The following is a 13,996-nucleotide window of genomic DNA, read 5'->3' as shown; positions in this document are numbered from 1 at the left end:
TTTCGGCGACTCATGATTTATGCGTCTTGACGCAGCGAAAGATACAGACACAGAGAGAGATGGCAAAGGGGAGAGTAGGAGGAAGAGAATGTTGCCTGTGCCATAGCCATGTGATTTTATGGCGCATTGAATAAGTTGTGCGTCATTGGAAGCCACATTTATTGGCTGCACTATTTTTATGGCCTCAAGTTGTTGCACCAAAATGAATGCGATTGCCTGCTACTACCATATAAAAAAAGAGTTATTTTCATTTTGATTGAATCGATGAAGCGCACTGAGCGAGTGGATTTGTTTTTCGTAAATTGTTGGCAGCTTTTTTACTCTTTGCTCTGTTTGTTGCAATTAAATTTTGTACGTTGTTTGCTTGAGGGCAATTCAGGCATCTTCTTTCTTTTTTCGGTATTTCAATTGCTTTAAAATTTCCCATTTTTATCTTCATTTCGTAGTTAGTTGTTCGCATTTTTTTTGCAAATTTTGAAAATCTGATGATGGGTGAATTTTTAATGCTTTGCAAGTTTTGTTTTGCACTCTCAGTTTACATTCTAATTACTGAAAGTTGTTATTCGAGTTGACTTTTGGCTTTAAGCAGATTAAACACTCTCGTCTGACACACAAAAATATCCTTTATATTTTGGAGTGCAAGAGTTCGTCATCAACTTCTTCCTCTCTTTTCATTTTTCTCGCGTGCTCTGTTGGTTTAATGATGAATTAAGCTTCATGTGCGAAAATGCGCCAGCAAAACTGACAGCAAAGTCTGCATAATCAATCAGTCACACAGTCATCCCACCACAGCAGAACCTCCGTTTCCCTTCTCTTCTCTCGCTCTCTCTCGCACGCTCTTTTTGATACCCTTTTCAGATACCAAAAAATATTTTTTGCTTACGCAGCTTTTGCCGCCTTTCGCTGCCGCAGACTTGCTTCCTTCCGGCGCCGCCGCTTGCAACCCTTTGCCACACTCTCTGCCTCTGCTTCAGCTGTTGTTGCAGCGCCACAAAAGTCAGCTCAACTCAGCTGCAGCAGCAGCATCAGCAGCTTCAGTTGCGGCAAATGTAAAAGCTTTTAAACATGTTGCCACACACACACACACTCTGCTGCCACACTCTGCCGCACTCACTTGCAGCTGTGCATAAGCTGACACATCAATGTAATGAAGATGTATTTGCATATTGTAGCACTGTCAATGCCCCTCGCTTCTTCCCCTCTTCAATATCCTCTCTCACTGTTTGCCCTTCGCTTTTCTAACAATCTGCCTTGCAGTTTCAGTTTTTTAGTTGCTTTTGCTTTTGATGGCACTCGTGGGGCAAGTTGTTGTTGTTTTTGTTGTTGTTGCTGGTTGCATTTTATTGACATGCATATATCAGTGTGTATGTTTATGTAGATGTATATGTGTGCGTGTGTGTTGTACACGCCATGGACAGCTGGGACGCTTATATGGCTGTTTGGCATTTGTCAGTTGCCGTTGTTGTTGTTGCTGCTATTTGAAGCATTTCTTAGTTTTGGCGCCATGAACGCAAAAATGTTTGCGTTTAACCACAGCAAGGGCGTTATGGGCGTGGCCAGCTGATGCTGCTGCTGTTACTGTATTTTGTTATACAGCTGACGAAGCCGCAGAGTTGTCGTATTTGTGTTTCGGTTTTGCATTTCATACAGAACGCACAAGCTTCTGCTCATGCTGAGCTGATGCTTCACACACGCATCCCAAACAACAACAAAATTTCAAGCGTGGACGACACAAGACAACAAGAACAATAACCACATCCTGTTTTGAGTCCTGCCGCAACGTCGCCTGGCAATAAAAACCCGCAACATAACACAGAGCAAAGGCAACCAACGAACAACGAGCAAGAGCAACAAAAAACAACAACAACAACAACAACGACAGCAGCAGCAGCAGAAAAAATAAAAACCAAACCGAAGCCAAAAAGAAAAGCAGGCGAAAAAATGTTTTTCTTTTATTTTTTCGGGAGCGCTCGCTCATAAACCGTAAAGATAACACAAATACGGCACACACGCGGCTTGCACACACACACACACACTTTGGTATGTGCGCTTGTGTGTGTAATAACATACACATAAGCCGCATAGTTGTAACCAGCAACAACAACAACAACAACAAGAGCGGGAGAGCAGCATAACGGAGAGTAGAAGAAGCAGCAACATCATCACGCATACGCCCTGTGGCCGTCTGATTGCAGTCAGCTCTCTCTGTTCGTTGTATTTATACCCAGCATATGAAAATGACAAAGGGTATAACATAAGACTAGCTACTAATATATATAAACTTGACTTACTCTATTTATCTCTTATTATTTATTTAAATTTGACTTACTTTTCTTATCTCTAAGCCACATTACATATTAATCTATTCACTACAAAATAAATGTATTGCATAGCTATTAAATCAGCTTGATCTTTTCTTCTTTCTAAATACCTTGAAGTCTAAGCTTGAATTGCTTTATTTCTAAACAACTTTCGATATTGATCTATGCATTAACAAATTAATGATTTCCTTAGCTTACACATGTGTTTCATATTTTCTTCGTTCTAAATTCTTTAAAGACTCAACTTGAATTGCTTTCTTTATTCCTAAATAACTTCCCTTATTGATCTATTCACAAGAAAATTCATAAATTTCCTAGCTTTTAATTTTCTTAATCTTTTCTTCTTTCTAAATTCCTTCAAGTCTAAAGTTGACTTTGTTCCCTCCGTTCACAGGGTATCGAACTAGACATTCTTCGCATTACGTAGCTGGTTTTTTTTGTTGTTGTTGTGCGAGTATTTTGGTTGTTCGCCTTGTTTTTTATTATTTTATATTTTAAAGCACTTGCGGTGTTATTGGCATTACAACAAAAAAAGAACACACACACACATACAAGCTGTGGCACACACACCACAACAACAACAACAGAACATCATATACAAGGATGCCAAAGCAAAAGATGCCAAAGGGGCATCCAATTTGTTGCTGTAGTTATGGCTTGTTGTTGTTATCCTCCTTGTTCTTGTTGTTGTTGTTGTTGTGTTTGCTTCGTTAAACTTTAAGCAAAAGTTGGGCAAAGACTTTAAGCCAAGACCTTCAGTTGTTGCAGGCGCACTTGTGACATGTTTTGGGCTCTCTTCTTTATTTTTTGTGAAGAGAGAGGAAAGTTGTGCACACTGAGAGACACACACACACACACACACACACACACTCATACATACATAATTAGCATGAGCCAGTGAACGGAACGCAATGGGTCGATGTCAGCGATATCCAAGTGCTTAACTTGTCATAACCAAAAGTCCGAGGGCCAACACAACATAACACACAGAGAGAGAACACAAGAACAACAGCCCACAGAACAGTTGCTAAGTTTGACAAGCTAGCTCAGTCCCGACCCTTGGCACCCTTTCCCGTCCCCCCTCTTTATAACTTTCGAACTTTGGAAAACAATCGGGTAGATAGCTGAACCAAAAGAGACGACCCACGACCCACGTGCTTAATGTGTCATAAGTAGAGGCCTGAGCGAGCGATGAAAGTTGTCAGATTTCAGATTTTCGCTTCCTGTTCCTGTCTCATCAGTCGCCCTTTTACTTTTCTGAGTTTCTCTTTTTTTTTAGCATACTTTATCGGACAGTTTGCGCTTTCTATAATGGGCTTTTACTGTCCTTTTATTCTAATTTGGTAGACTCTTAATAGTCACTTAATCTAAGCTCTGTTCCATTTCTACAAATTGGGAGTGAGGCATAAATTGCGACTGCTTACTTAGAAACTACACTTGATGTGGGTTTCATTTAACTAAATTATGCAATTTCATATTCCATTACTTAGGAATGATTTTCAATTCAGTTAAATTTCGAAACAGAAGTTAAAGAAATCTATGATATTTTTAGATATGTCAACGTCAATTCAATGAAATTTGGCAAAATGGAAGTTAAAGTGTCTTTATGATCTGTCAAAGTTTAGTTTTCTGCTAATTGAAATTGTCTTACTCTACATTTGATTTTTAAATTAGTTCTCACTATTTAGTCTCTTAATCTTTTCTAATAAAATGGTTATCACAGACTCTGTCTAAGTAATGTCAACATTATTCATTCACATTCATTCACTCATTTCTCTAATCAGTCTTCAACACTTTTCAATTTAAATTGTCCTCAATTCATTCAGACTATTTTCCTGATTTAAAGTATTTCACTTTCTCCCATTCATTTCACCCTCAAGTTAATTCCTTTTTTTAGTAAATTATATTCATTTAAATAGTACTCACCTAAATGCTGATCGACACGCTTCTTGGGCTTCTGTACTGATGCATAGGGATCACTGCAGTAATCCTGCCGGGACGGATTTTGGCTGTTGCGCAAATTGTGATACTCGTCGCCCACCTGGCTGGGCGTGGCCGTCAAATGTGGATAGGGGGCGTAGTCGTCGACAGCACCGTAGCCGCCATGCGTGAGCGGATCGTAGCCGTAGGTGGGTTGCTGCTCCACATATTGATTGTGTGGCGCCTGGACGAGAGTTTGCTGATTACCGACAGCCGCTGCTGACATTTTCACCTGCCAGAGCGAGTCCTGCGAGTTGACGCTGCCGCCATTGTTCGAATTCGAATAATTGTTCTCCATGTAGCCCATGTTGACCCCTGCAAATGTGCACAAAAGAACGAAATGGAAATGAGAATTGCAATGTCAATGGTGAATGGGGTTCAAATGGGGGAAAATGCGCAAAATGCAAAATGTTAAAGCCAAACTCGATCGAACAAGTGCCGTATAAATCCGCCACACAGTCGCATAATTCACTTGGGGATATGCTGACAGATTTCTGGCGCCCGGCCAACTGTAACTCTCAATAAATAATATTTAAAAACAAAAGTAAAGCAAAAATTTCAATCAGAGAGCAACGCAAAAAATGTTTGTTTCATTGTTTTCTGCAGTTTCGTTATTTTTTTTTTGGTTGTCTTTTGTTTTATGACTTTTCATTGATTAGCACATAAAAACGAGAGACAGCCAGGCACATAACGAATATAAATTTATTAACGAACGCGAATCAACAAGGCGTAATTAATAGTTGCAACATATTGCGTATACGCTGCGTGCGCCACTTAAAACCTACGCCAAAACATCGTAAACTCTCTGAAATCAATGCGGCTGGCAGACAGGCGGACAGCAACAACTTTGCCTCGTCGTATACCAAAAACTTGCTGAACTTCCTTAACTGAGTTGCCTTTTGTAGTTGAGTGAAAGTTTGTTGACAAATTTTTTACGAGCTTCGCGAGAAACAATCGAAGAAGGGCAGACAGAAGGAGCAGCGGGAGCTGAAGGGACTGTGCATTGTCCTAGTGGTGCTTGTTACGCGCCAGAACAAAGGCGTTGACATGGAGTGCGCCTTGTTACGAGGCCTGACAGTCTCTGCCTTTTGGGTTTCTTTCATCCAAAAAGCCTTGTTACTTGCTGTTTGTCTCGCTTCCCTCATTCTCTCTCTCTCTCTATCGCTCTCTGTTTGTGCGTGCTTCTTTGTTGGTCGCATTTATTATTATTTTTATATCGTGATAAATCACTCATAAATATTAAACGCACGCTTGCCAAAAAAAAGTGGAGTAAACTTTTTGAATTTTTAGTTGGGTAGCAGTAGAAATGTTTAAAACGCGTTAGGAAAGCAATTTCACCTGTATTTCGCAAAAGGAATTAAAGAAGAAAATCTTTTCATTTGTTCATTTTAAGATTTTAAGCAATTGACACGTGAAACGCATTTCTCTTGATATTTCATTTCCGCCAACATTTCTCTCAAAATTCGATTATGCTATTGTCCACTAACTTTCGTTTTATGTGGTTGGCTATAAATTTTATTTGCTGCCTCTTTTATGAACTGCACTGTGAATTGGCGAATTTGAAACGAAATCAATTTGCGGCACAGCTGAGTTGACAAAAGGTTTCGTTCTCTTTTTTTTTGTTGTTGGGGTTCTCGAGAGTTTTATGACAACTCACACACACACACACACACACGTAGAAAACACAGTTGCAAGACACAACACAAAATATGGCCACGCAATATGTGTGGAGTGTTTCATTGCCATTGCGTTCCTCCTCCGTTTTCACCGTTCCCCCTTTCTTTTATATACATAGTAGGAGAATAAACATTGCGTGCGCTATTTGCCGCTTTTATGCGACATGGTGGGCGTGATAATTTTTATGATTAGCCATAAAACTAAAAACAGTAATAATATTAACTTCATTTTCATTTCCATTCTCATACTCATTCCTATTCCGTTTCTCATTCTCATTCCCATTCCCATTTTCATTTACATTTTCCATCTCTTGGTCTCAACGTCGTTTGCATATTTTATGCGATATTTTGTTCTTTGAAATGAGGCATAAAAACCAAAGGAAAATACAAGACAGAGTGTAAGACAGAGAGCGAGACAGAGAGGGAAAAAATTAAATAAACTTTTCAATTTGATAAGCATCAAATCAGTTGGCACAACTTTTGATTGCGCAAGTTTTCCTCGAAATGGGCGGGCAAAATATTTTTGACCGAAATAACAATAACAATAACAAATACAACTAGCACAGCTAGCAGCTAGCAGCAACCGAAATACAAATACAAAATTCTCAATTCAAATATAAATAGAAAAGCACAAGAATTTTAATGCATTTCCATTGTCGTTAGCTGGCTGAGGCAATTTGTGTTTTGCCTGTTTTCCTGCTGCTGTTTTTTTGGGGTTAGCCCGCGCAATTCGCGTATTTCGCGTATTTCGCGACTCGCAATTAAAGTTTGTCAAAAACTTTTCACATTGATTTGTGCAAATAACTGTTTGTGGCATAGTTTTCATCTGCCAACCTCCCTCCGCCTTCAATACCGCCTGGCAGCTTATTAATGCGGCATTGCAGCTGACGTGCAAAGCAATAAAAAAAAAGGAACGCTGTTTCAAGTGTCTTGGGCTACAACTGTATTCCATTTTCATGTTAACAACTCTCGGCCAAGTGGCAAAGTTGCAAGCTGCCTGACTGCCTCCTTCCATTGCTCCTAATTCACTTGAGGCAAAGTTTTCAACCGGAAGCGCTTATAATTATGCAACATTTTTGTGCAGCAGCCGCACAATAAAAACAGTTTCAAATGCCATTAACGGTTAACTAAACGGCTGCATAGGAAACAAGTAAAATGAGCTAGGAGGCAGAGGAGGTAGAAGAGGTCGAAGGAGGCAAAGAAGTGCCTGGCAAAAGTTGCTGGCTGCTGAGTTTAGTTATTCAAGTTGCAGCCGCACACGACGGCACCTCAAGCGCACACGGTGTTAATGGGCTTGCCACCTGCCACCTTGCCTGCCTGCCTGCTTGCTTGCTTGCCACTTGCCACGCTCGATGTCGTGGGCCACCCGGGGGCGACCTTTGTTGCTTCTTGTTGCACTTTTAATTAGCGTCGCGGCGGCTCAGCCAGCCAGCCAACCAGCCAACGAGCTCGACGCTCAGCGCTCGGCATTTTGCCCCAAATGCGCTTAAATGCCAAAAGTGGCAACGGGGTGACGTCGTGTTGCACCAACAACAGCAGCAACAGCAGTAACTGGCTGCAGCTAGAGCTACTGCTTTGGAGTTTAGAGTTGCAGCAGCATTTACTTGTCGAGAGGCTGTGCCCGCTTCCCTCCCCTTCCCTCCCCTTCTCCTTCTTGCTGTCACCCGCATCCTTGGCAGAATGCGAGTTCCGAGTTCCTGTGCTTGCCATGTTGCAGTTTTTCCTGCTGGCGGCCTTTTTAGTTGGCCGAAAAAAAGCGAAAAATGAAATGAAAGAAAGCAGCCAAGGCAGCATAAAGTTTTAGCCCCCTTTCGCTCCCCTTCACCCACCTTCCCACTCTTTCACTCCTCTCCTCGGTATGTGTGTTGAGAGTTTTACAACTTTCGCTTTGCTGACGCTGCAAGTCGACTTAAAGGTATAAAATACACATAAATATGCTTTCAGATTTCCATAACGAGGTCAAGTTGAGCCCAAAGTTTTCTATACAATCCGCAAGTTTCGGCGTTCTCATAATAAAAGATAATCAAATGTACTTATAATAAAGTTTTGCCGCTTTGCATTAAGCTTGGAATCTCGGCCAGAAATTGCTCTAAACTATGCGCGTAATCTCTTGGAAATAATGCGAATCTAAATACTTGACAATGTGGGCATTGGGACGAATCTACGATAAACAAGATTTAGGCAGTTCTCTAGTTCTTGCAATTAATTAAGCAATACTTTGAACTCTCATTTCACTGCAACATGTTCTTGCTGCATTCCTTCTGCATAATAAATGAATCTGCCTTCAATTTACACTTTTCACTTGATCAATTTTGGGTTAAGGCTGTCATATTGTGCGGTCAGATCGGGTCGAGTTTGGTTCGTGACGTGACGTGACGTGGCTATCGATGAGTTGAGTTGCAATAACAATCTGTGCCATGTCAGCAACTAAATGTGTTTAGATTTTAAAGCCAATTAGTTTGGTTAGCAAAACAAAACCAAACCAAACCAAACGCAAAACGCAAAACGAACCCAACCGAAGCGAAGCCGGCGAATGTAGCTCATAGATTCTGTCATTGAATTGTGCGGTCAGCTGGCCAAGGCCCAAACACAACACAACTAAAACAACAATTTACAAGACAAACATGTTTCGGCTGCTGAGGGTAAAAGGCAACAACAACAAAAAAAAGGGCAACGCGAACTGCGCGCCTAAAAGGCTGCAACACAAAATGTTGTTCGAATCGGTTGCTGCGGTTGCGGGGCAAAACTATTCTGCGGCTGTTTGCTTTGCGGCCCACAGCTGCATTTTCAACCAGACCAGAGCGAGCAGTCCGCTTTCTCCCCTTTTCCTCTTTTTTTTCCCCCTACATCTACTGTTGCTGCTTCTGCAGGCGGCCAGACAACATTTGCTGCGTCGAGTTCATGGCTTTATTTATTTAGCGCATAAATTTTCAGCGCACGAGAGATTTTTCTATCTTTCCTCATTCTGGCATTTTTCCCTTTTTTTGGATCTGCGTTGGTTCTGTTCGGCTGGCTAAACCAGAACGACAACGACATTTGTTTGCATTTATTTGGTTTTTGGAGAACATGTCCTCTAGACATAGTCATTGTCCTCAGCTCTCTTTCGTCTAGCCGTAGGCGTAACATTACACATTCCACGCTCTTGCTCTCAAGTCAACACAGACAGAGACAGAATTTAATTCTTACGGCAAAAACAAAAAAAAAACAAAATAAAATCGAAAAATTAAATCAACTTTCACTTGGATAGTTCAGAGTTTGCTTTAAGCCAACACAATTTAAAGGCTTGTGTGTGGGCGGTTCAATTCAGATTAGAATGCTAAAGCTGAGCAACAAGGTAAAGCTAATAGTTGGCAAACAAAACATCAACAACAAAAAAGGACATTGACAGCAATGTAATTAAATATTCCAGAGAGAGAAAATAGCATTGCAATAAATCGATTGATAATTGCAGTTAAGAGTGACGATGTTGTAACTTAAATCTGCTTACTGATTGTCTTAACGCATAGACCACATTAATTGCCAATATTACTCTCTATTACAATTAATTCATTTTGCGATAATTCCCTTTACAATTGCAGCAGCAGCACTTACGAGATTAAACAACACTTGAATGTGCAAATTACTTGGCGAAACAAATTCCATATCTCGTTATTATTTTCAACTCGTAATTGTCAATTAATTTGTTAAAAGTTGCCAACCAACAATTATTGCTATCAAGAGAACTATTTGCTGCTAGCCTAGTGAAAATTCCTCTCTCACTCACTCTTCACTTTCAACACACACACACACACGCACACAGCAAACTTGCCATCTGCAACCGTACACTCTCATTGCCCATTGTTTTTATTGTCGACGTCGTTGTCGGTTAACATGCAAAGTTCATTAGGTTTTTGGCCTATGCAACGATTGCGGCAATTTCGGGTGAGCTTTTAACGAGTCCAAAGTGCAGCAGCAACGACAACCAACAACAACCACGATATCCATGCCAATGGCTGTAGAGTGAGACGGCACATGTGTGTGTGTGCGAGTAAGAGAGAGCGAGAGAGAGAGAGAGAAAAAGAGAGAGCATACAACAAGCCAAAGGCAGAGGCAAAGGACATTTAGCAGCAAGCTCGGAGCTCCTTAAGCTGCAATTAGCGCTTACAATGAACTGCAGCAAGCTGCTTTACCTGTGCTTGCTTCTCCCCTCCTCTCCCCACCCCTTCTCATGCTGCTTGCTTCCGCCTGTCTGCGTCCTTTATTATTCATGCCACTTTCTCTTGCCAAATTAGCCGCTCGCGCATTTCTTTTAAAATGCAATTAAGTGCCAATGTTTGCCAGCAGGCAAAAAACACATACACTCTCCCCTCCTCTCTCTCTCTCTGTCTCTCCCTCAGTCTCCCCTCCTCTCGCTCATTCAGTTGTATTGCTTGCTCCCTTGCTCTGCCACTTCTTGGAATCGGCACTTGAAAATTTTAATTGGCATTCGGCGAGCACTTGAAACTCTGCAACTTTTGTTTGGCTGCCGCTCTCAATGCCTTGCCCAACCTCATTTTCTCCCCTCTTCTCCTATTTTCCCCCCCTCTAGACGTCCCGCTGCCATGGGCAGCTGCAACTGCTCAAAGTCCTTCGGCAAACAAGAAAATATTGCAATTAAATTTTTGTCCAGCAGCTTAAAATTCTATTGCCGTTTAGTAAAGCTCACAACAAGAGCAACAAAGGCAACAAAAAAGGTGCTCTCACATACTAATACAGAACAATTTTCACACACACACGCACACAAAATTGGAATTTTTAATTTGCACGTCATTACGAAAAACCCACCGAAAAAAGTGAAATTTTCAACAGAACAGTTGCCTTGACAGCACTGCGAATACACTAACAAAGAAAGAGCTTTGAGTTTTTGGTGATTGAAATTGGGGAAAGATCATTATAGTGAAAGAGGAATAATAAGAGATATTAGATTGAGGTATAAGGAACACTTGCTTTATCAAAGTACTTCGAAAACGTGTCTTCATCGACAACTGAATTCAATTCATTTTTCTATTTAAGGGAATGTCTATACCTATGAGAAATTTTCGAAAGTTGAATTTACTAATGAACCGCTTTTTTCACATTGCTTGCCACACAAGTTGCCACAAAGATAATACCCTGCGTTGCAAGGGCATAAAAAAGAGAACATCGCCAATTTGAGCGCTCAGAATGCTAAAGGTTAATACCTCTTATGGGGGCACATCAAGCAGGGGCCAAGTGCCACAAGACCAAAAACGGGGGCAGAGTAGCAGACAACATACCCAACACACAGCTAAAGCCATGTGACGACAACAGCGCAAAGACAGAGACAGACAGAGGGACAGTGACAGGGGGAAGAGAACGTGTGAGAGCGAACCAAAAAAAAAAAAAAAGTAAACCAGAACAACAATTAATAATGAATTGTATTGCGTATTGTGTAAAACCGCAAAGGGCCTGCAACCCAAAGAGGGTGAGGGGAGAAGGGGGGAGAGTACAGAGGACAGAGGGTCCAGTGTACGCATTCATTTTGTGCGCAATTTTCATTTCGAGAGCCCGAGGAGAGGGGGCAGCATGAGGGAGACGCCGAACAGCGACACTTGAAAGGACGACAAGGACGCAGCTAGGATGAATGGACGTGAGCGTCAAACAACAACAACAACAATAACAATAAGAGCAACAGCAGGAGCTGCAACCACAGAAGGAGGAAGAGCAGAAAAAAATGGAAAGTATATTACAAAATGCTTCAACGAGAACCGTAAAACGTTTAGGAAAAAAATTGCTGTTTCAACAAATTTACAACGGAAGTTGAAGTGTTTGTATGTCTGTGTGTAAGGGGCAGGTGTAGTCCCCTTTCCTCTCCATTCAGCAAATTGTGCGGGTGTGCGTCTGTATGTGTGTGTATTGGCTGTTGAGGCGCGTGATGAATGCGCACGGCCATCGATTTGCACTCAACTCCATTTTGCACTTTCACATTTCATGGGCTACATAATTTGTGAGCAGCACCGCACCAACCACCGCATCACACACACACACACACACATACATAGCAATACAGAACACAACCCAATACTAGGACGCGTCAGCACGGATTTCATTTTGTTTTGTGATGTGTTTGCGGTGGACAATGAAAAATCACCCGAAACATTTTGCCAACAACGACAACGTTCAACGAGTTTGACGCTGACTGAGAGGGCAAGGGACAGATTGAGGGGCTGCGGGGCAGGCAATGGGACCACGGTCCGACACGGTCCGCAGGAAGTATTTCGCACTTCAAGTGGTTTACTACACCCCCTCGTTGCCCCCTCTCGCTCGCTCTTACGTCCTCGTCGAGCACTTTTACTCGTTATCCTATTTTTCACTTTTTGCTTAGAATGTATGTTAACTTTGCAAAAGCGGGTATCAGGAATTTGTCAACAGCTTGGACAGCTGCAAACGGAATTAATTGTGGGGTAGATTAACTATGCAATTGCCAGTTGAAATGGCAATTAAGTGCAAATTTAGTAGAAGACTGCATACTTAATTAATCGAATGTGCTACAGATGCTCTTTGTCTCAGAAAATAGTTAATAGCAGTTTAGTTACTCGAATCTGTGAGAATTTAAAATGGAAGCCATGAACAGAAAATTGAATAAGTACTTTAAATAGTTTTCAATCGGAATATTAACCAATTATTTTAAATGCTATTTTCAATTCAACTTCATTTTAAGGTAATCGGATAAGAATAATGGAAAATGAAATATTGAAAGCTTAAGCGAATTTGTGATTTATCTTTACTTTAAAACCTCAGAGTTTTCTAAGTTATTTACCTCAACTAAATATTAAGATATTTCTATTGTTGTGCTTCGCTGAATTCAAATATTTAAGGGATTTTTTTTAAAGGAATACTTTAGAATTAATAAGGATTTTTCTTAGAATTACTGTTATGATAGAAATAATTTCATTAAAAGATTTTTAAAACAGTCTTCAGGAACACTGCGAAAAGTTGTCTTTAAGTTATTAATGATCTGAGCTATCTGAGCCACTCATCGATTCGCCACGATGGTCATCTATCTCTCTAGCCTAGGTCCTTTGGCTATTCATCAAGAACACTTGCAGAGCCCTCTCAGTTCCCCAAGTTCATATAGCTGTAACAGTAACTGTATATGTGTATGTGTGTGTGTGTACTTACATTCATTTCCTGGCAACGTGTGTCCTGTCAAACCGGGTATGCCTGTGACACCAACAACGCCGCCGCTGCCGATGGTGCCAACACCGCTGCCAACACCGCCGACGCCAACAACACCGCCAGAGCCAAGGGTGCCTCCGAGGCCAACGCCAACAACACCGCTGCCCGGATGATAGCTATAGCCATTTTGTGTGGCATAGAGTGCTGTCTTTTGGTCCTCCATGCTGAGGGCCAGATCCATTGAGTGCTCGAGGGCCTTGTTGTCCAGCCCGCTCGCCGGGTAATACGGTGGCGGTGCCTGATTCTGTTGGGCGGCCACAATCGATGGCCGCACCGAGTCCATCTCGTAGTCCTTGGCGGCGGCGCTCTTCTTCGACTGATTGCGCTTGCAGCGGCAGAACATGAGCAGCAAACCGGCGAATAGTGCGAACACAATGCACGACACGATTATCGCAATCAGTGTGGGCGTGGCCAGGGCGTTTGCCTCTGCGATATAGGGCCGTCCAACTGCAAGGAGCGAGAGAAGAGAAAAGGACATGAGAAGAGAGTTGAGATGAATGAAATGAAGCCATGAAAAATGCAACGCCACTCAACTGAATGGCAGCCTGGCTGGCTGGCTGGATGGATAGATGGATGCTTGGATGGATGTAGCTGGCTGACTGGATGGCTGGCTGGATGGATGGATGGATTGATGGTTGTGTTTGGCTTGCCAGGTTGCCTCGCGATGGATGAGTGATTGATTGATTGTCCGGCTATTCAAGGGGCGCAATTGCTCGTAATGGCTTTGCATATAATGGAAATCAGCGAACTCGCTTCGCCGTCGACGTCACCATCGCCATTCGCCATGTGAATCATTATTCTCGT

The 13,996-nt window shown here is 41.9% G+C and overlaps 1 protein-coding gene across 2 annotated transcripts in view; it reads right to left on the bottom strand.

Moving 5' to 3' along the window:
• The window catches only part of LOC133850926 (cell adhesion molecule Dscam2), a 107,625-nt gene that overhangs the window by 4,959 nt on the left and 88,670 nt on the right, over positions 1-13,996 (bottom strand). For both annotated transcript variants that reach the window (XM_062287183.1, XM_062287182.1), the window contains exons 6-7: positions 13,136-13,639; positions 4,248-4,616 (exon numbers count right to left, since the gene is read on the bottom strand). In XM_062287183.1, the coding sequence (XP_062143167.1) occupies positions 4,248-4,616; positions 13,136-13,639 (873 nt within the window). The remainder of the gene's footprint in view (positions 1-4,247; positions 4,617-13,135; positions 13,640-13,996) is intronic.

The sequence above is a fragment of the Drosophila sulfurigaster genome, chromosome 2L (assembly GCF_023558435.1).
Source record: "Drosophila sulfurigaster albostrigata strain 15112-1811.04 chromosome 2L, ASM2355843v2, whole genome shotgun sequence".
In the NCBI taxonomy this organism is placed as follows: Eukaryota; Metazoa; Arthropoda; class Insecta; order Diptera; family Drosophilidae; genus Drosophila; species Drosophila sulfurigaster.
Note: the sequence above shows the minus strand (reverse complement) of the source record. Positions and strands in the feature narration are given on the sequence as shown.